The 22,094-nt window shown below is 37.9% G+C and overlaps 1 protein-coding gene across 3 annotated transcripts in view; it reads right to left on the minus strand.

The window, feature by feature from the left end:
- The window catches only part of LOC124798077 (GDP-mannose 4,6 dehydratase), a 77,809-nt gene that overhangs the window by 29,572 nt on the left and 26,143 nt on the right, over nucleotides 1-22,094 (minus strand). For all 3 annotated transcript variants that reach the window (XM_047261333.1, XM_047261327.1, XM_047261320.1), the window contains exons 2-5: nucleotides 15,754-15,996; nucleotides 15,472-15,664; nucleotides 15,138-15,370; nucleotides 14,432-14,647 (exon numbers count right to left, since the gene is read on the minus strand). In XM_047261333.1, coding sequence (XP_047117289.1) covers nucleotides 14,432-14,647; nucleotides 15,138-15,370; nucleotides 15,472-15,664; nucleotides 15,754-15,861 — 750 coding nt within the window. In that variant the 5' untranslated portion in view covers nucleotides 15,862-15,996. The remainder of the gene's footprint in view (nucleotides 1-14,431; nucleotides 14,648-15,137; nucleotides 15,371-15,471; nucleotides 15,665-15,753; nucleotides 15,997-22,094) is intronic.

Raw genomic sequence — 22,094 nt, forward strand, 5'->3', positions numbered from 1 at the left:
CTCAGTTCTCTATTTGAGGATCTGAGCAAGGAAGATTTGATACATGTTTTTCTTCATGGGACATACACAACTGTTACTCATTGTGAACAATAAAATCTGCTACAGTTGTAAAAATTATTTCTTTCTAAAATGGAAAGCGCTACCAGGTTTTAGGACATATGTCCCATCGTCAGGTGCATCTGCAGAATTTTTAAAAGAACAACAATACCTGTATACATGGTTAAAATAGTAAATCTAAAGAGAACCAGCAGAAATACTTTTAAAAAACCCTATACACACATTAAAATGTAAGTCCACAAAGGCTGCCTAACTAAGGTTAAAACAGATTACAATATATAAAAATGGTGCATCCCTGGTACATGACATGCAAGAAGAGAATATCATCTTCAATCCTAGGTCTGCCAGAAACTCTCTTACAGAGGACGACCTACATAAAAGGATAAAGGTTCCCATTGGAGGAGCAGAAGAGTGGAAGCCATTGTTAAATGGAATAAAATATATAAAGAACTCAAGGTAGCTTTCAGTGAAAATTAAGAAGGAACAGAAGTCAAAGAATGTTAGCCTGTTAGAAAGCTGACAAATAACTAAGAGACTTGTGGAGGCCTTCAGAATGATCAATGCTCCAATGACAATTTTTGAAGAACATGATCCTGAAGATGTAAGGAATACAATAGTGAAGCACAAAGTTGTACATTAACTTAAATGTTATAAAGAGTTGTAACGTAAACTGGCAGTGAAGACTACAAGACTGATGAACATTTCTTTACAAAATGAATGCCAAGCACCTAGTGAGAGCACTTTACCTACAAAGGATTTGAATGTACGGAAATTTGACATGGAAACTGAACTGGCTATAGCATCCATAGACTCTTCCCATGTACATGAAAAACAGCCCATTTAGGACATAGGTGGACTTAATGGAAGTGATTGTAGTGTATTGCTGTGTGTCTGACTATTAAATATTTAAGTGTATAAATCGTATTAAAATGTGTTTCAGAAATGTTTATTTTTGGTAAACTCTTCTATTTCAAACTTAATAAGTGGGTAGATGACAACCTAATCCCATATTTTATATACAAAATGACTCTCAATTTACATAAATTCAGTGGGCACAGCAATTCTGCGTAACGTAATTATCTTTTACAAAGAGATTTACCTGTACAAGCCTGCCATAAAAAGCCTTAATATAATACAGAAAAAGTTAGTTTACTTCATATTCCACATAAACCAACATTTAATAATTATTAAATTGTCATAATTTACTTACATACATTAACAAACAAGATTAGAGTTCTTTAATGCATGATAAACTTTCGTGGACTGAATATTAATGAAGGGACAAACATGTTTACCACACTTAAGCTTGAGCTTGTAAACATTAGCAGATGGTGCAAGATTACACTGTACCATTAACAAGATGGCTGGGCAGAGCTTTCTGCAAATAAGTACAGAGTAAACAGATATGTTTTGAGACTCATGTTCTGATAAAAAGAATTCTACACAGTGAAGTTAATATTTGCCACAAGATGGCTTGTTCATGACACCTTAATAACTCTCAAATTGTTGAAAATTTTTTCTTCTCTGGCAACTGGGTTATAAGGCAAGATGGCATTGACACTTTTTAATACAAAATTCTTTGGTAATATTATTTTCCTACTACAGGTACAAAAAGTGTTAGAAAGCTACTTCCAAATGACGTCAACATGATGGTATGTTTTATTACCAATGATGACATTCTGTGTAGTTTCTAAGAAAACATGCTACAATGCTAATAGGAGCTTCATTTTATTCAGGATACAACAAAAAGTTTCTTAACCAATGAAAGACATATGACAACATAATGGCCATGTTTCACGACAACAGATTATCTAGAACAACCTAAGTTTTCAATCCGTTGTTAATATCTATACCAACATTTGAAGCTAACTTCGAAATACTTATTATACAGTAACCTTTGTCATAAACTATTATAATGCAGCAGCACAAATATTGAAAACAGTTCCTGATTTTCTCTCTTTTTAATACCTTGCTGGTTTTATGACAAAGAGGAACATTCCTCTGTGTAAAGTGTATGATCTTTTATATTTACGGTAGGAACAATGATTTAAAGTTGTATATGTGGTGAAAATAATAACTGGAAGAACGCACCAACACACTCATTAAGAACAGAATTCTGTCAAGCGAAGTAACATATAAAAAATGGAAAACTGTTTCATGCAGCTGTTAATATTTTGTTCTTCACTGGAGCATAGCGACTATCTAATCAATTTGCGTGTCAACTGAGTGATGCAGTTAATAACAGCGAACAACATATACAAAATTCAGAGCTAATGCACACGTCCTGGTGGGTAATGAATATTGTGATGAAAGTACTTTGAAATCTATGCCACAACAGTGTGTGCGTAAACACCAACCTAACAATAATGACATCATACAATTTTATGAGACATTTAGAGAGAGTTTCAATAAACATTTTCAGACCTGAAAGGAGACACAACCACTGAATGCCTTTTTTGTGCTTAGTATGTTCAGCAATTTAGACATAACAGCAATGACAAATGGTTGTTCTGACCATGATGTTCAAACTCCAAACCAAACAATCCAAAGTTAAGTATAGTTCACAAAAGAAAAATGTTACAACAGAACCATAAACAACAATTCAGTTGCTGTGTTTTGAGAAAACACTGCAGATATAACTCTGAGACAAGGTTCACCAAACTATGCACAACATTTAAATACATTTTGAAAATTTTTATACCATTTTGAATTGGTTCTACTAAATAAATAAGAATGAAAATTATATGCAAACCTGGCCAATGGATAAGTCTTCAGGATAGAAAATACATAAGGAAAATCTGGGTTTACCACTTCATTGACAGTTCGGTCTCAGCATAAGCTAAGGTTGAGGTTCTCACAAGAACCATCCCAGCAATTAACTTCAACATTTTAGATTTTAGGAAAACTACAGAAAATCTAGATCTGGATGGCCTGATGGTTCTGCCCTTTCAAATGGAAGTACTGTGTAGATAATTCAGAGTAAAAACTGCAATCAACAGGTGAAACTTCATTATCATCAGTATTGTAAAATCCTATAGTATTTTATTTAAAAATTTGAAACATTTACTTTCCATACACGAATAAAACACCAAAAAGAAAAAAAGAGAAGAAAGGGGGGGGGGGGGGGGAACAAAACCCATGAGGTGAATGAGAGTGAGCTTGTATACAGCAATAACTGAGGCAGAAATGACAACAAATTGTCACCATTTGCCACTATATTCGATGATTACTTACTGACAGTTGTAACAAATATTGAACCAACTAATAAACAACAAAATGAAAGACACATTAGATTTACTTCAACAGTCACTATATACACCACTGATAGAAATTTTGTTTAAAAAGAAACACACATAAGGAGAGTAACGAAATAATATGTTTGTTAACAACTACAAATTCTTCTGACAAAGACAATGTTTCTAGCAAAGCATTAAAATCTTATGCTGATTTGATGTGACCACCCTAAAGCAATCTTTGTTATTAGTCAATGGCAATGTTCATTTCTGACAGGCTTAACTACACCATAGTAACACGCTACTACAAAAGTGGAGGTGAGCAAGTCATCCTCCAATTACACTGACATTTGAATCCATCCAGTCTTTTCCTACCAGAACGTGGCCTAAAACAGAAAACTGTTTCAATTTTCTGCATACAATTTGTAAGTTGCATCCAACTTTGGCTTCCATAACTGATTCTCAAAAGCGAAGCCATACGTGAAATCACAAACGACAGTCTGGCACAGCTAAAAAAGATGTTTATCCTCTTGGTACTTTCCGCATCTTGGCAAAGCCCTTTACTTTGAGAACAATAAAATTCTATTCAATAAACTAAAACGTTAAGGCATCATAGGTATCACTCTCCCAAAAAGTTAACTTCAAAACAAATAGCAGATGGTCATAAGAACAAAATGAACTACACAATTAAAGCCAAATTCAACAAGTGAAAAGCATAAAGTATTCAGTCCAAAGTGCTTTGGTACTGAAGCTGCTACTATTCTTCACCTATGTAAATTGCCGTCCAATGACTTTAAACAACTATGCAAGATGTATAATATCTGCTGATTTCACAAGCATATTGTTGATGATCCCAAACAGAACCACCCCAGACAAAAAACTTATGGTAACTGAATAGAGCTGCAACAACAGGTTTTCATTAGAATGGTAACAGTGCAAAGTCAAAAAATAAAAATGCTAAAATACATTAATTAAAAAATATTACAATGATCATATTATCTGTATTACAGTTCCAAGCTGAACCACTTGACCTAGTCATACAGGAGAGTGAAATGTGTCCTGGATATGACCTGCTTTGTTGTTACTTCACAACAACATTTGATTGAAATCTAACTGGCTCTATTTATGTAGCATACATACACTCCTTCCGAGCCCAGTGCACATACTTTTAGCAGTCTCCATATTTGCCGAGAGAGACCATTGCTCTTTTAGAAGGTATGTCCAGCAGAAAAGTTTGCTTCCATAACTCCTCTCATTTGTGTTGTGAATCAAACCCACTCATACAAAGATCCACTGAGGTTCTAATACATGCTTTTCAGAACCAAAGTGTCTGAGGAGTGGCTCTATCTAGGATTTCATGTACTGGAAGTAGTTGGCCTGATATTTTCCTGAACTGTTGTACCAATTTTTTCCATCTTCTAAAGAGAGGAGGAGCAATATGCATGACTGTTGGAAGGTGGAACATACACGTGGACTGAGTACAGCTTGTGATGATTTCGACTGTTGAGTTCAGATAGGTGTCAAGTGTTTGTATACGCCTGCCGTGCAGCCACACAGGTGCTGCACACCTTGCTGTTTTGTGGACAATATCTAAAGCTGAGCAGCACAAGCTGTTTGCAATTGTTATCACAGAGTCTATAAGATGATTTTCCTTATGGATACCAACTAAAATGTTGATAAGACATTGATTGAAGATCAAAGACCTATACAGAATAACTTCCATACATTTTGTGGTAAAGTGCGTGTCATTTATGTTGGCGGCCGAGTTTAGGTTAGTTCTGCGCATCTGACGTCACAAAACACAGTCAGCCAATGAACAGAGAACGACGTTGCCAGATCTCGACTGCAGTGCAGAGCACGGACGAGTGTCTTCAGTTTTAGAAACGTTCAGTCATAAATAAAGTAATAGAACAAAAGCAACATCTTGATAGAAGGCTTTCTTTTATAGAAAGTTTGGAAAAAGCATCTTTTATACCAATTGCTTCATATTCTATTAATTAATTAAACCAAACAAGCAATAAGACTCCTAAATCAGGCGATAACAAGGAAAGGTGTTTGTATCAATCTCACGAACCGCTTTTTCGCAATAAAGAACAGCGGTAATTGTTTATTTCCTATTGTACTTCGACGAAGTGTGAGTAATTCATAGTCATACCAACAGTGTTTGTCAGTATTTTGCGTGACGTGTTAAAGCACTCATGAAGTTACGTTATGAGACGAGCTATGTTAGCGTAATGGTGAAGGTGTTTGGCTACTAAGCGAAAGGCTATGAGTTCAAGCCTTGTGCAGTGCTTAATATTTTCTTTATTTAAAAACAATATCGAAGTGTCTTACTTCACGAATTTTATTCGTTTGTATGCAATTTTTTTGAAATTTCTAGTGCTTTGTCTCTTCATTTACCCTTTCACTGCTGCAGACACGTGCTCCCTGCATTCTGCGCTGTGCGCGATTTTGTCATCACTGCACTGCTCGCCTGTGCAGACACATGGTGTTCCCACTGCTTTGACACACTTATCATTCGATTTCACAAAACCTATTTGGCCCAAAAATTATATTTTTACACATCTTCTTGACTGATACCTTCCCCCCATAAATGACTTAATTTTGTTTCGATGTTCAACGCAGTTATTGTGCAGCATTAAATGTAGTAAACCATTGCAAGAAATTTTGAAGAGTTTGCAGAGGTAAAAGTCCATAGCGTATACTTTCCGTATAGTCGATTTTAGTTGCCACAATGTTGAGAATGAAATGTTAACAAGATACCTATATTTCATATAAAATTTACTGTATAACAATATCTCATTTAATTTAAGTACCACATAGGTGTCGTATGTAATATTGAGAAATATTCCATCTTTCGCGACTGTAATAAGAGTTTTATTTACACCGGGCGTGTTTGGCTTTATTTTAAAGCACTTCAATCAATGAAAGGTATAGCACATACACAATGGTACTTATGTTCTCTTTCTTGTTTTTGTTCCACAGTCGCAGTTTTACCAATGGTATTGAAATATATTCCTCTTCTACAACTGTAATAAGCGACTTATTTAGACCAGACGCGCTTCTCTCTTTTGAAGCATCTCCAGTGGACAGTATTTTGTCTCCTCCATCGCCAAGTCACCTTTCATAGTTTTGTGCTGCGGTAACAGAATATTCAACGTTTGTGTCGGCTGAACAGTGTTTTAGCAAATAAATGCTGTCTGTGTGTGCCACACACAAAAATTATATTTGACATAGCTCAGAGCACTTCACTGACAGATGGTATATTCAAGTCCTAATGTTTTTGCAAGTCCACAGTTTTGTTTAATGTATTTTGTCTACCTCCTTTTGATTGATTGAAGTGCTTTAAAATAAAGCCAAACGTGCCCAGTGTAAATAAAACTTTTGTTACAGTCGCGAAAGATGGAATATTTCTCAATATTACATACGATACCTATGTGGTACTTAAATTAAATGAGATATTGTTATACAGTAAACTTATATGAAATTTAGGTATCTTGTCCACATTTCATTCTTAACATTGTGGCAACTAAAATCGACTATACGGAAAGTATACGCTACGGACTTTTACCTCTGCAAACTCTTCAAAATTTCTTGCAATGGTTTACTATATTTAATGCTGCACAATAACTGCGTTGAACATCGAAACAAAATTAAGTCATTTATGGGTGGAAGGTATCAGTCAAGAAGATGTGTAAAAATATAATTTTTGGGCCAAATAGTTTTTGTGGAATCGAATGATATGAGTGTCCAAGCATTGGAAAACACCATGTGTCTGCACAGGCGAGCAGTGCAGTGACAAAATCGCGCACAGCGCGGAATGCAGGAAGCACGTCTCTGTAGCAGCTAAAGGGTTAATGCGGCCGTGGTGGCTTTACTTCATGAACTGCTCCCCTAAACGTAAGCTTGCGAACTATGCTATACTATGGCGGTGCTTCTCTTGGCGCGTGCGTCGTGTGCAACTGGCAACGCAGCAATCTCCCGCGTCTGGGCGGGCATGCGCGAGCCGCCAAGATAAAAGAATTGAACTATATGATAATGTTAAGAAAAGTATCTTAGAAATTCAGTGGCTAGTAAGTCCACTTGCTATTAAATAAAATGAAATGTTTACGTTCCCAGAGTTCAGAGATCACCACTTAATAATGTTTTCACGGGCTCTTCTATACACGTCATCTGCCTGCTATGTCCATGTTGTCAGCTTAGTCAAACTGTACTGTTGTGGTTTCTGGCCTGTCAGCAACTTACATGTACAGAATGGAGCTTAGAGGCAAGCCTTTCTTCAAATGTCTCACTTTTCCGTTATCGTTGCACACAATCTCTTGAAATAGTATGATGATCAATTTTCAAAACAGTAAAAAGCAGCAATCAGTCATCGTTTCCATTCTAGATTTATTAGAGCAGATCCAGATTTAAGTAAGTAACTAGCAATTATCAAAACAGTATTTTGGATTTGTTATACATGCTATAGTACATCTACACCTGTTGTTCCGGCTCTTGCCACGGTTAATTAAAGACAAAGGAATAGGTCAGGAAGTTACTGACCAGTTCTACTCCAGAGTGAATGCTACGAATTCTTGAAAAGGGAAGCCAATTTGATGACGTATGTTGACCAGCATATGATTCAATAACTGGGCCAATACCTTATTCAATATAATGTGCAAAAATCTTTAGTCCATGGTTACACATTGCACCATATGGTGCCATTAGATCTACCATGCTGACAATGTTTCAAGGCCTGCTTAAAATTTCCCTTTCATTTAGATGGCAACACACATCTTTGGAGCTATTTCTCACATGGCAGCCAGCTTCGTCAGCTCGATATGATAACAGTACGTTCACTGATCTTCTCATTTATTCTTGCTATAAATACTTTTTCCCAGAATTTATAGCATTCCTTCTGGAGTAGAACTGCTCAATAACTTTGTGCTCTATTCCTTTGCTTTCCAGGCTTAAGACAGCTAAGATCTTTGTCTTTCCAAATCAGTTAGAAATTGGGTCACTATTACACATATCAGAGAAGAAATTAGCAATTAATCTCATTTTACGGGAATCAGTATTAATGTGAAATTCCATATTCTGTCAACTCATGAAGCTTTATTAGTCCTCATTTATTTTCATACCTTGATGCTCTACTTCATTAGAAAGCAGAAATGCTTCAAAAAAAACTTACTTTTGAAGTTACTCAACTTGTGTTTTACCTCTATGGGTTCATGAAAGATTTGCCTACATGTAAAACTCCTTGGAGTTTGTCAATACATGAACAAAATTATCTAGAAGCTCAGTTCAGAATGTTATACTTATAAGTATTCCTCATAGTGCTGGCATAAAGATCAGGGCACTGACTTACACGCATGATTTCATTCCCTGATTTATGGAATTATTGACTGGGATAGTGCAGGTGAAGTATAGAAAGTATTTATTCAGTTAAAATGAGTAGTAAGAGGATTGTGTGATGTAGATGACTGTATTTGAAGATAAAAATAAGTTTCAGTGTAATTGTGATTTACACAATCACAATACATGGTTCAAAAATAGGTTCAATGCAGATAGTTCTCCCTCACTTACAGATCATAGTGGGGTTCTATACTTCAGCAGAAAGTTCATCAACAAGGTCCCATTGGAAAAACCAAGGACTGGATAATACCTAAAAGTCTAAAAACTTTTAAAATGTGCTTTATTAATTTAACTATCCACACTCAATCGCTGAGGATCTTGTTATATGGTATACATGAAACTATATTCACCATTACAAGCATCATTAATGGGTTTTTTGATAAATATCAATGAGGTCATAAAAATATTACATTAGCAGTGAGACATAAACAGCAATTACTTAATATTTAGCAAGGAAATCAGCAGCTGTTTGAATGCAGTGCATTGTTAACATATCTTGCAAGTTTAGTTTCTAACACCAGCTTCTCTTTTGTTAATGAATACATAGATTAAAGATCCTATTTCACAATGGGCCTTAAAGAACACAGTGAGTGAATGAATGAATGAATGAATGAATGAACCAAAGTCATTACAATGACATGTCTTCACATATTCTTCACTGTAAAAATGAAGTCCTTTTACACAAACAGTTTTCCACTGACATAAACAAATACACTCATTCTCTCTCTCTCTCTCTCTCTCTCTCTCTCTCTCTCTCTGACTCTCTCTAAACAACCTTTCCGGACCACAATCCAAGATTAAAAAAAAGACCCACCATGAAGGAATTATCCAAATGGGACAGAAATCAATAGATGTGATGCACATGTATGCACAGACAAATGATTACAATTTCAGAAAAATTCGATGATTTATTAAAGAGAAAGAGCTCCACAAATTGAGCAAGTCAATAATGTGTTGACCCACCTCTGGGCCTTATGCAAGAAGTTATCCAGCTTGGCACTGACTGATAAAATTGTTGGATATCCTCCTCAGGGATATCATGCTAAATTATTTCCAGTTGGTGCTTTATATCAACAAAATCCCTGCCCATAATACTCCAAATGATCTCAATTGAGGAGAGATCCAGAGGCCTTGCTGGCCGAGGTAGGGATTGACAAGCAGTAGAAACTCTCACCATGTACAGGAGGGTATTATTTTACTGAAATGTAAGCCCAGGATGGCTTGCCATGAAGCGCAACAAAAGGGACGAAGAATATTGTTGACATACTGCTGTGCTGCAAGGATGTGGATGACAATCGAAAGGGTCCTGCTATGAAAAGAAATTGCACCCTGGACTATCACTCTTGGTTGTCATCCCTGGAATTTCACTAACTGGAATACAATTGTCTTCAGTGGTGTCCCATTTTGATCTTAGCCACCACAACCACCGAAGACATGTCTGGAGATGCTCCAAGCAGTGGTAGCTTACCAAACTGTCAATACAGCTAGACAACCACGAGTGATGGTCTAAGATAACATTTCTTCTTAGCAGGACCTCTTTGGTTGTCATCTGTGGCATCTTTACGGCCTTTACGGTACAGTGGTATGTCAACAATATTCTATGCCCTTCTTTGTTTGTAAGCTACCCTGGGCATACATTTCAGCCCGTCCACACATGGTGAGAGTTTCTACCAATGGCTTTTGTTCTTAGCTAACTATGTTGGCCAACAAGGTCACTGGATCTCTCCCCAACTGAAAACGTTTGGAGCATTATGGGGAGGGTCCTCCAATCATCTCAGAATTCTGACAATTTAATGCGCCAACTGGACAGCAGTTGTCACGATATCCTCCAGGAGGACATCTTCCAGCTCTATTAATCAATGCCAAGTCAAATAACTGCTTCGATATGGGCCAGAAGTGGACTAACACATTATTGACTTGCTCAATTTGTGGAGCTCTTTTTCTTGAATTTTTCTGTAATTGTAATCATCTATTTGTATGTACATGTACACCACTTCAACCAGTTTCCATCATCGCATTCAGATAGTTCCTTCGTAGTGCACCTTATTTTTTAGTGTACTTTAACAAAAATAGCTACAATGCTCGAAATTGCCTGTTACTTTGTCAATGGTAGGACTGTGGGGTTATTTCTTAACCAAAATAATTTTGTATTTTTGCAGAGACGGATTTGTGCTAAGCATCAGATATCGAAATATAAACTAGGTCAACAAATTTAATGGTCTTTTACATCTACCATTCCTCCAATCGTGAAAGTGAAGTAGGAGGAGTTAGGCAATACGTATTAAAAAGTCTATATGAAAGGAAGGCTGTGAGAGCACTACACAACTTGACCAGCTCTTCGAACTGTATGAAATTTTTTTGGTATCTGGCAATACATAACTGAGCAAAAACAGAAGCGTCATGTACCTTCATTTATTCAAATAAATATTGTAGCTTCATTTTGTTTTTGTATTGGCTGCACTCCTGTTTCCTAAAACGCTGTTAGGGAACCAAAGTCTTTCAGCTATGCTGCTCAGATCTGCATTTATGTGATCATTTTGCTTCTTTAGATGAGTGTTCAACTTTACATTTCCGAGCATAAAGAAGCAGCTGCCACTCTTTACAGAATGCTGAAATCTTGTTAGGGTCCAATTTTATATCAGTCTGTTATAAATAAGTTTTGCATTTACAAAAGTCTAAATTTACGGCTGTACAGCAGGAACACCATCATACACACTACACTAATGTTCATTCTCCACCCACAATAACATCTCGAGTTCTGCATGTTATCATATCCAGTATGAAATCAGGATAATGTACAGTCTCAGTATTTTGTCTAGTGGGTTAAAACAATACAGAATGAAAACTTTACCAAATGTTACAGCCATGAACTATAGGAATCGTTGAATCCAATACTCCATTCTTGTCGCTTATTGGCTAACCTCTTCATTCCCGCATAACTGCTAAATTCCACATTGTTGTTGATCTGATTTATGTTCTCATATGTAGGCCTATCTCTGCAATTCATTCATTCACTATCGGTTCAAATATAGTTTCAGCAATGACGCATGACACAAAATGTGCCCAAACATTGATTCATTCTTTATTAGGCACTTTTATGTTTACCTTCAGTAGGATGTTTTCCTACCTTATCCAACCAGGTCAATTGATCTTCAACAGACTCCTGTAGCAACAAATTTCAAATGCTTCACATTGTATCATTTCTGTGCTCCTCACTGATTGTTCTATTTTTTTACACTCTGGTCACAACCCACACAAAGTTTTCCATGAATCTTTTGCTGGAATCAAGTTTATATTTTTTGAGGCAGCTGCTTCTTTTAACAGAAAGATTTATGTAATACTTGCTACTATACCTTTCTTGTCTATCCCTTCTTTATCTATTTTACTGTCAAGATAGCACAACTTGTCCACTTCTTTAATAACCATCCTGTCTGTTCACCTACTGTAGTTTTGTCTCCTTCCCCCCCCCCCCCCCCCCCCCCATGCCTGTATTACAATCCCAACTAGAACATCTTTTGGTTCATTAAGCACCAGACTCAATTCCTATTCACTTTTGGGGACCATTGTTATGTCATCAGCAAACTGTAACGTGCTGATCTTCTGTCTGTGACAGACAATTCCCAATTAAAGATAATCCTTCCCTTTCTTCACTGCTTATAAAAAAAAATAAGAAATATCAGTGATGGCAGTGAGCAACTCTGGTACAATTTTCATTATTTTTGGTTCTTGTACCATTGCAGTGTCTTTCACATAAAGCTTTTAGAAGGAAGTATTTAATCTCCTCAATCGTCTTCTTCTGCATGTACTTACTTTTCATTGGTCTAACTTCTTCTGAAACGTTGTGATTTCTTTTGTCACAGATGGCTTTGGTCATCAAGCAGCCATTATAGTTCACCACAATGAGTAAGTTGATCATCACTGGGTGATCAGGGCAATCTGTATTTTTAGTTTCTTCAACTTGTCTAGGTTCTAATGTTGCTGTTTCTTCTTCAACATCTCAAATTTCAACTGACATTTCATTAGCACTAAGTAAAGGTCAGCATTATAAGCACTTGACAACTCTTGCAGACTATCCAGAATTTTTGTTTTACTAAAATACAGTCAATCTGAAGTCTTTGTTGACTGCCAGGCATGTATACTACCTACTGAACGGGTTCTTGAAATGTGTATTTGCAGTGACTAATTGATGGGCAGCACAGCAGTTTGACAAGAGTGAGGAGGCAAGAAGCTGTGTTAGGTCAGATGAAACAAATGAAAGAAACAGGGAGGTTGGGAGTGGAAGGAAGGCTAATGTCTGGAACAGAGAGGAGGGGGGGGGGGGGCATAGAATGTGGCACCAGAAATCCCTCCCTGACAAAGGTGGGGGATGTTAAATGGGTCACAAAATGATGATGTGATGGAGTAGGTTTGGGGGAGATCAGATAGAACAATAGAACAGAGGATGAGGGAGACAGTGGAGAGAACAGTGTAGGTGCAGATTAATGAAGTGAATATTGAGATATGAGGACATGAGTGTAGGTGGGTGTGGGAGATGGACTAGCAAAGATTGAAGCCAGGGAAACACAGAATGTGTTGTAAGGACAATTCTTATCCATGCAATTCAGATAAGCTGCCATTAGTGGAGAAAGAGAGTGATGATTCAGACAGAGTAGGTTCTGAAGCAGTTGTTGCAACTTATCACATGCTCAGTAACAAACTCTGCTACACGGTTATCAACTTTGCTCTTGGTTACAGCCTGACAAGGCCATTTGTTTGGTTGGACAGCTGGATTGTGTCCACATAGCAGGCTGTGCAAAGGTTACTGTTGCTGATAATAAAAGTAAATATCAGCTAAACCACATTTTACACAATCACAATACAGGCTTTTTTTCCTTTGTAGATTTGCCTCCTTGTCTAGGATATAGGGCGGAATTGTCCTCTGCTGCAAACACTTTCAAAAAGCTCTCACATAGGATGAAGCAAGAAATTGGGAATCCCAATCAATTCAAAAGAAAATTTAAAAAAATGTCTCAATCAGTCCTAAATTGAAGGAATATAAATTTTTGTTAGTTATATGGTAAGCTGATACCTTCATTGTAAAGCTGCATGACAAGTAGTAGTTTATAGTAAATAGGCGTCTGTTTACAAGAGTATACAAGTTAACTATTTTCTTTCAAAAACCACCAATGTAATCAAGTAAATATTAAGCTACAAACATGTAAGCAGCAGCTATTTAATATAAATAGGGAAGTAGCAGTTGCACTGAAAGTAGTAACTCTCCATTTTACTAGGTGAAATTTATGGGCATAAGAATATAGTATTAAGTTGTATCGCATAGTTCAATGTTAATGCAGCATAGAGATTAAATTTTTATGATTCACTTGTCTTTTTTTAATGTATGCCTGAAGCTTCTCTCTTGATGGAATCTACAGAACAGAATGAGTGAGTAAGTTAATGCAGTGTTGCTATATGACTGAATGACTTCCATAGATAGTCTTGCCTCTGTTGAGGTAAGTTGTACTTGTGATGGGACTGAAATATGATGTGCTAGCTGGGGTGCATAGGACAGGTCTTGCACTTGAGAGAGGGATACGGCAAATGTGGCATTGGGGGGGGGGGGGGGGGGTTCAAATCACATAAGAATGGTCTAGGATATTTCACTGACTAGGAATGGTGGGAAGGATGTCTCATATTTCAGGTAACAATGAAAGGAAGTCAAAGTATTGGTGGAAATGTTAAAAATGCAACATTCAAAAGTGTTGACTTACCACTTCTGTAGGGCGGAAGTATTTTGGATTAACTTTCACTCTTATAACACCAGTGTCCTTCTCGCGGCCTACTTCATTTTCTCCTTTTCCTTCCCAAACAATTTCTTTACCAACATGATTGAAAGCAGCTTCTACAAATTCTCTGACACTGTGTGTCTCCCCAGTAGCAATTACATAGTCCTCAGGTTCATTTTGTTGTAACATAAGCCACATAGCCTGTAAAAAGGGTCAAACACAGAAATATAATGAACTGTGTAAAAATGAAAGACTATTAACACACTTCTTAAATCAATACAAGTTCCTCTCATTACAAAGAGTTGCAACAAATCAGTAAGATTTAAGTCAAATGCATCCTACAAACTCAAGGAAAATTTGTATACTATTACAGCACCCATTAGACACATTTTAAATTTTTGCAACAATTCTCAGTAGGTATATATGGCAACTGGGAGGAAGGAACTATAAGGAAGAGGAAACACAACCAACTTGCACACTGGATGAGAAGAGATTGTTTACCGATGGGTGCTGTGGAACGAATGGTGAACAGAAGAAGAAGATACAAGATGGTGGATAGTATAAGGATAGAAAGCAATTATGAGAAAACTAAGAGGGTAGCAAATGACAGGACTGCAAGGAGAGCTGCATGTGAAGACCCACCCTAGGGCAGAAGACTGATGGTGATCTGGCAACTAACTGTAAAGCTTACCTCCACATAATCTTTCGCATGGCCCCAATCTCTCTTTGAATCAAGATTTCCCAGTTCAACACACTCCATCTGCCCAAGATGAATTTTTGCAACTGAACGTGTAATTTTTCTTGTCACAAAATTTTCACCTCTTCTCGGGCTCTCATGATTGAACAATATGCCATTACATGCAAACATTTTATAAGCTTCCCTGTAGTTCACAACAATCCAGTAGCCATACAGCTTAGCACATGCTGGGAACATAAGATGACATCAGCTGACATTGTTGAGCTAAGGATTTACATCAAATATCACACTAGAAATTGTGGAAAACACAAACCACTCTAGAACTTACCATATGGAGATCTAGGATAAAAAGGTGTTGTTTCTTTTTGTGGAATTTCATGTACCTTTCCATACAGTTCTGAAGTTGAAGCCTGATAAAACCTGACAGCCTTTTCTAACCCACATGTCCGGATTGCATCAAGAAGACGCAATGTTCCTAAAGCATCAACTTCAGCTGTGTACTCACTCAGATCAAATGAGACCTGGAGGAAAAAAAACAAGTCTGTAAGCTCATTAAAAAAGCACATACATGTTCTCAATTCACAACACACAGTTTGTATTAGTAAAGTACCTTCACATGACTCTGTGCAGCTAGGTTATAGATTTCACTTGGTCTCACAGAACTAATTATTTTCACAAGGCAACTGCTATCAGTCATATCTCCATAATGTAATTTCATTTTTCCTTGTTTGTGAGATTTTGGATCCGCATACAAATGTTGTATTCGGGCAGTATTGAATGTACTTGCCCGACGAATAATCCCATGTACTTCATAATTCTTGGCAAGCAGAAATTCAGCAAGGTATGACCCATCCTACAAATAAAACAATCCTTAATAACTATGAATAAAATGGAATATGAAGAGCATCAGAATTTTATACAATAATAAGGGATCACAAATACAGGGTGACCTAGGAGGAATTCAGTATTCAGGGATATGAAATGTTTTTGCAAACTGCAAATATGATATTACATTAGCTGCATGGTTTATTAGAGACACATGAAAATTTGTGCCGGACCAGGATCTGAACCCAGATTTCCCACTTACTGTGAGGAGTTGTCTTAATCATTTTGATTATTCGTGCACACTTTTTAACTGATCCAAGCTTCCATGTGTCATAGTATCTACATTCCACAATGCTCTCCCGCATTAGGAGAGAGAATGTTTTTCTTGTCAGTTAGCCTTGCTTTTGCATGAAATACAGTTAGTGCAGTGTCTGTATTTAACAGTGCATGTCTAGTTCAATGCATGTCTGAAGGACATTTGAATCGAACTATACAGACACTGCACTAACTGTACTCACGGATATGACAGAAACAACTGAGTGAAGCAAAAAAGGCTACTAATCATAGCCTCTAAAATGCATACCTTAGGAACTATGAGAACTACCACATCTTCAGTTCTGTGAAACCTCTCGTACTTCAAGCTCTTTGCTTTCCATATTTTGGGCAGAGATAGTAAGGTACAAACCAAGAAAACATGGGCTCTAAAATGGATATGTTAAGAGTTGTCAGCACTCATTCAGTAGAAGAGGTGTGCTTCACAGTAGCAAAGATGAACAAGTGCTCTGAGCTCGTAAGATGATATGCATTTTTGAGTTGATGTTTATTGGCCTTTTCTGCTTTGATTGATCTTTCCTGTCTTACCTCTGAATATTGACCACAATTCATGGGACACCCTGTATAATCTCTAATAAATACACCACCTGATCGAAAGTATCCAGACACTCATTTTTGGACATACCATTTGCCTTTATGATAGTTTGAACTCTGCTGATGGAACTGTCAAGGAGGTGTCTCAATGCCTTTGGGGGCATGCAGACCATTCTTCCTCAAGAGCCAAAGCCAGAGAATGTAGTGCTGTTGGGCACTGGGATCTGGAGCAAAGTAGACATTCTTACTTACCTGTGTTCCATTGCATTCAGATCAGGACACTGGGCAGGCCAATCAATTCAAGAATGTTATTCTCTGCGAACCATTGCCTCACGGATGCTGTTTTATGACAAGGTGCATTTACAAGCTGATACAAACAAACATCATCTCTGAACTTTTACTCAGTGGTAAACAATACACAGTGCTGCAAAATGTGTTCCTATCCTTCCACATTTTGCATGCTTAAGTACAGTAAGGAGGTCACACCCTACCCACAAAAAGCACCCTCATACCATAACACTACCTCAACCTTATCTCACTGGCAGCACTACATGTTATGCAAGTCAAAATTCTCCACGCAAACACCAACTCCAAATCCTTCCATTGGATTGCCATATGGTACAGCATGATTCATCACTTCAGACCACTCATTTCCGATGATCCTCTGTTCAGTGGCACTGCTCTTTACACTTCCTAAGTAACGCTTAGGACTGACTACAGAAATGTGTGGCTTATTAGAAGCTGGTAGAGTATTATCGTACACCATTCTTTTTAATTCCCTATGCACAGTCACTATACTATCTGCACTGCTGGTAATACTTTGGACCTCATGAATGATTCATTCTCTTGATTTCATGTGATTTTTTACAACCATCCCTCACAATGCACAACAGGACCTCCCCATCAGTATGTAAGATCTATCTGGTCTTGGTTTAGCTGTGGTTGTTCCTTTGTGCTTCCATGACACAATTATATCACCAAAAGTCAACTTGGATAGTTTTAGAAGGATTGAAATGCCCCTGATGGATTTGATACTCATGTAACGTCCAGTGACGTTCAGTCACTGAGCTCTCCTGACCAACATATTCTGCTGTTACTGCTTCTCTACTGACAACACAATACTCCCTGCCTCCTTTTACACTGCCAGGTTCAGCTTTCATAACATCTTGAGGTCAATTCCCCATTGCACAATTGTGTCTTGACACTTTCGATCAGATTGTGTATAAACTAAATATTTTCTTTTAGTAGTGGCTTATGCAGCATAATTTACTTTTGTAATGGCTACAGCAGACATCATCCCTTCCTCCAACTTAATAATCAAGCGAAAACTTGAATCAAAAATTATGAAATATAACAACTATTCACTGAGATCCAGAATGGGCTATAATTATTGTATTACAATGCAGCTTGGTAGATGTGCTAATGCATTAATGTAGAACAGATTTATGCTGGAAAACAAATTAGTTTCAATTTGGCCACCAGGTGCAGATCTGGCACTGTACACTGCTTGTTTGATGGTATGACATCCACAGTCATTTTACAAGCCATAATCTGTGTGAACAGTACATGTGCCAACAAGAGAGACCACGTGCTGTTGGTGAAACTGTTTTATGTGAACTGCAGCAATTGCAGCACTACATTGAGAGAGAATCTCCAGCTGAAAGGTCTGAGGAGAGGCCCAATGCCTCAAATGAGTTAAAGAAGATTATAATGAAATTTGAAAACACAAGTGAGCTTGGTGTGGCACCTGGAAGAGGAAGATGTCCTATCCTGCTGGAAGTTATTGACGAGGTTGCTGTTGCTGTAACTGGCCATGCAGCATGTAGCCTGGGTAGTGCTAGTGCTTGTGCAGTGATCACAAGATTTGTTCACCCCATGATCAACAGTACGGAAATTTTTTGAGTTCCATATTACACCGGTACCCATACAAGATCCAAACAATGCGCCAACTGAAACCTCATGATCAGTAGCAATACTCTTAAATTTGCTCTTTGGTTTTGGCACAGATCAGAGTTGATAACATGTGGCTGGGCAACATTCTGCAGAATGACCAGCCACATTTTACTCTGTAGGGTGCAGTGCATACATAGAACTGCCAAATCTGAGGTATTGTCAAACCACGTGTTAAGCAAGAAGAGCCACTGCACTCACCATATGTCACTGTCCTTCTTTGAAGACATTACACCAACAGGGCCTGTCATTATACCATAATGTCTGCATGTCATCGGGACCTTCTTGTATAGCATGTCATTCCTGCTTTGGAAGAGTGCAGCTCTGTGGAAACCACTATTTTCATGCAACACCTCATGTTGCTCACCCACTGAAAGATCTGCTTAATGCCACCTTCCATAAAAACGTTATGTCCAGAGATTTTTTAGATCCATGGCCTCCCAGATCACCTGATCTCAATCCATGTGACTTTTGGTTCTGGGGATAGCTAAAAGAACATGTTTACCAGGCCAGTATACAGGAAAATGTTGCTTGGATTCCACCAGAACTGCTGTGAGCAACAGTCGATCACATCATTTTATGAATGCAGCATTTCACTGATGTCTCTGGTGCTCATATTGAACAAATTGTATAAGCAGTGGTTAATAATGAAATCAACATTTTGCCTTTCTCACTGCCTTCTACCTATGTCTTGTTCCTAATCCATTACATTTGGAAAGATTTCTGTACGTCTGTCCCGCATTCACAATGCCATATCTGCAGCTGGTGTCCAAAACTGGAATTATTTTTTCCAGCATAAATCTGTTCTGCTTTAACACAGAATACCTATGAAGTTTCACTGTCATGTGATGATCATATCCCACACTGAGCCTCTTTGCGTAGCTCCACCTCAATTATAACCAACCGGTACGAGAAAAAACAAATTTATGTGACTGCTATTAGTATAAACTAAATTAGAAATAAGCTACAACCAAATCTTCACAAGGCATTATTAGGCATCAGAAAATCAAAGATTAGAACCCTTAATTTTTGAATAGATTGCCCATCAGCTATAATGATTTTTTTCACTTTAAAACATCTCATATCATATATTACATCCTTAACATTTAACAATTTTTCTTTGCATACTAGAAATAAATCTCTTTTTATATTGCATAAAACCTGAGGAGATGTACACAAAGGCAAGTTGCATATAAAGAACTACCTGAATGCTGTATGCAGTGTGAGTCATCAGCAACTGACTCATAGATGGGCCTACTACCCAGTAGTGCACAGTTTTCACTTTCACTTTAATGAAAATACCAATGCTTCCTGATTATACTCCACAAGAAATCAGAAGTATTGAAAAGTTATTGTGATGTTTGATCAATTAATCACTGCCCACAAGTCAGAAATTGGTGAAAACTGGACCCAAGGTTCACAAACGTTAGTTGATCGTATTCTAACTATGCTTCATAGTCAGTAGGTTGCAGATCAGTTAATCAGAGAGGTAAAAGGGTGGATTCAAGCATTCTCATGACTGTGGTGTGTTCTTAAAACATTTTGGTGACATCATGGTGCACTGTTGTACTGAGGGTACAAGCTGACTGCAGCATAACACACAAGACGGTAAAAAAAAAAATGGAATAACAATGCCGTGGGCGGAGCTTGTGTAGTATGCATTTCTGCTGCTAGGGGTGAATAGCGAAACTCACCCCCAGTTCAGTGCCACTTGTGTTGTTGACCTGGCTTATTGTGTTCATCTATAGTGACTGTTATTGCTAGGGCTGTTTTGTTCTTGTTTTGTTTTTATGATGGCAGATTTAAGTGAACAACAGGCAGCTGTGAAATTTTCTTTTCTATTCGGTAAAAATGCTGCTGCAACTATTTTAATGTTGAAAATACCTTACCAAGATGACACTATGGGAAAAACTCAAGTGTACAGTGGTTTGCTCGCTATAAAAATGGCGACATGTCAACTGATGACAAACATCATTCTGGACATCCATCAACTGCCTGAATCGACAAAGATATTGAAAAAAATTCAAGAGCTTGTGCTCACAGACCATCAACAGAAAATTGACCAACTGCCAGAGATTGTGCAACAGTGTTCGTCAAAAAATACCCAATTGGTGCCAGACAGGAGACCAGTTCTTCCACCATGACAATGCACCTGTACACACAGCCATCTCTGTTAGACAGTTTTTAGCTAAAAATAGCACAGTTCCGCCGCCCCGTGCACCTCACTCACTTGAACTGGCTCCGTGCGACTTTTTCTTATTTCCGCACATCAAAGGGGGCATGAAAGGACACTGATTTGACAACACTGAAGAAGTCAAGAAAAAAACAAGGATGGAGCTGTCAGCCATCTCTAAAGATGGCTACAAAAAAAAGTTTCAAGCAGTGGGATAAATGTATTAATTGTAATGGAGAGTATTTTGAAGGGGATAAGGTTGTGTGTTTGTTTTGTTTTAGTGCACAAAAACAACTAGTGTCATACATGCCCATGTCAAAATTGTAAAACATGAAGACAAAGAGAGGAATTAAAAATGACTACATGCCAATCACAATCGGCGGAAGAGAAGGCAGCTAAAAACAGGGAGATGGAGAAAGGTCTATAAAATACACCATACAGAAACGGAGGTCCAGAACAAGAAATTAAATGGCCTTCGCCATATTGCTACGATGGATAAAAAGTACAACGCGGTCAACAGCCTATGTGTCGTTCGCTAAAACTGCCGATAACTCAGACGGCAAACACAAATGGGAATGTAACTGATTAAAAAAATGGCATCCCATAAGGAAATAGTGGACAGTCAAAAGTTGGGTGCAATGTGCACGAAGTAGTGGAGGAGCACCACTCAACAAGTGGCAATGGCTAAAGAGACTGTGCCCAATACACAACCTAGTTAAAATGATCTCCCCGTGCCCAGAGGGTTGAGAGGAGGTAATACAAGCTGCTGGGAGAGGCCTAATAACCCGGAGCTTGTTCCCACAAAGGGAGGACCAGTGGTGATACCAAAGTGACACCACCTGCTGACAGACAGCAACATGGAGATCATTGGAGGGAATATAAGAACTAGTGGACTGAGGTATGAGGACTGCAGCCTTGGTAGCAACATCAATGGCCTCGTTTCCTGTCAAACTAACGTGACCGTGACCAGGAACCTACATAAATATCACAGTGGTTCCATCAAGAGTGAGCAAGTGACATCTTTCCTGGACCCATTGCACTAAGGAATGAATGAAGTGCAGCACACAGAGGCTTTGAAAGGTGCTGAGAGAGTCTGAGAGAAGATGACACAATTGAAAAGCCCATGCCATCAGATG

Source organism: Schistocerca piceifrons, chromosome 1 (genome assembly GCF_021461385.2).
Source record: "Schistocerca piceifrons isolate TAMUIC-IGC-003096 chromosome 1, iqSchPice1.1, whole genome shotgun sequence".
Classification (NCBI taxonomy): domain Eukaryota; kingdom Metazoa; phylum Arthropoda; class Insecta; order Orthoptera; family Acrididae; genus Schistocerca; species Schistocerca piceifrons.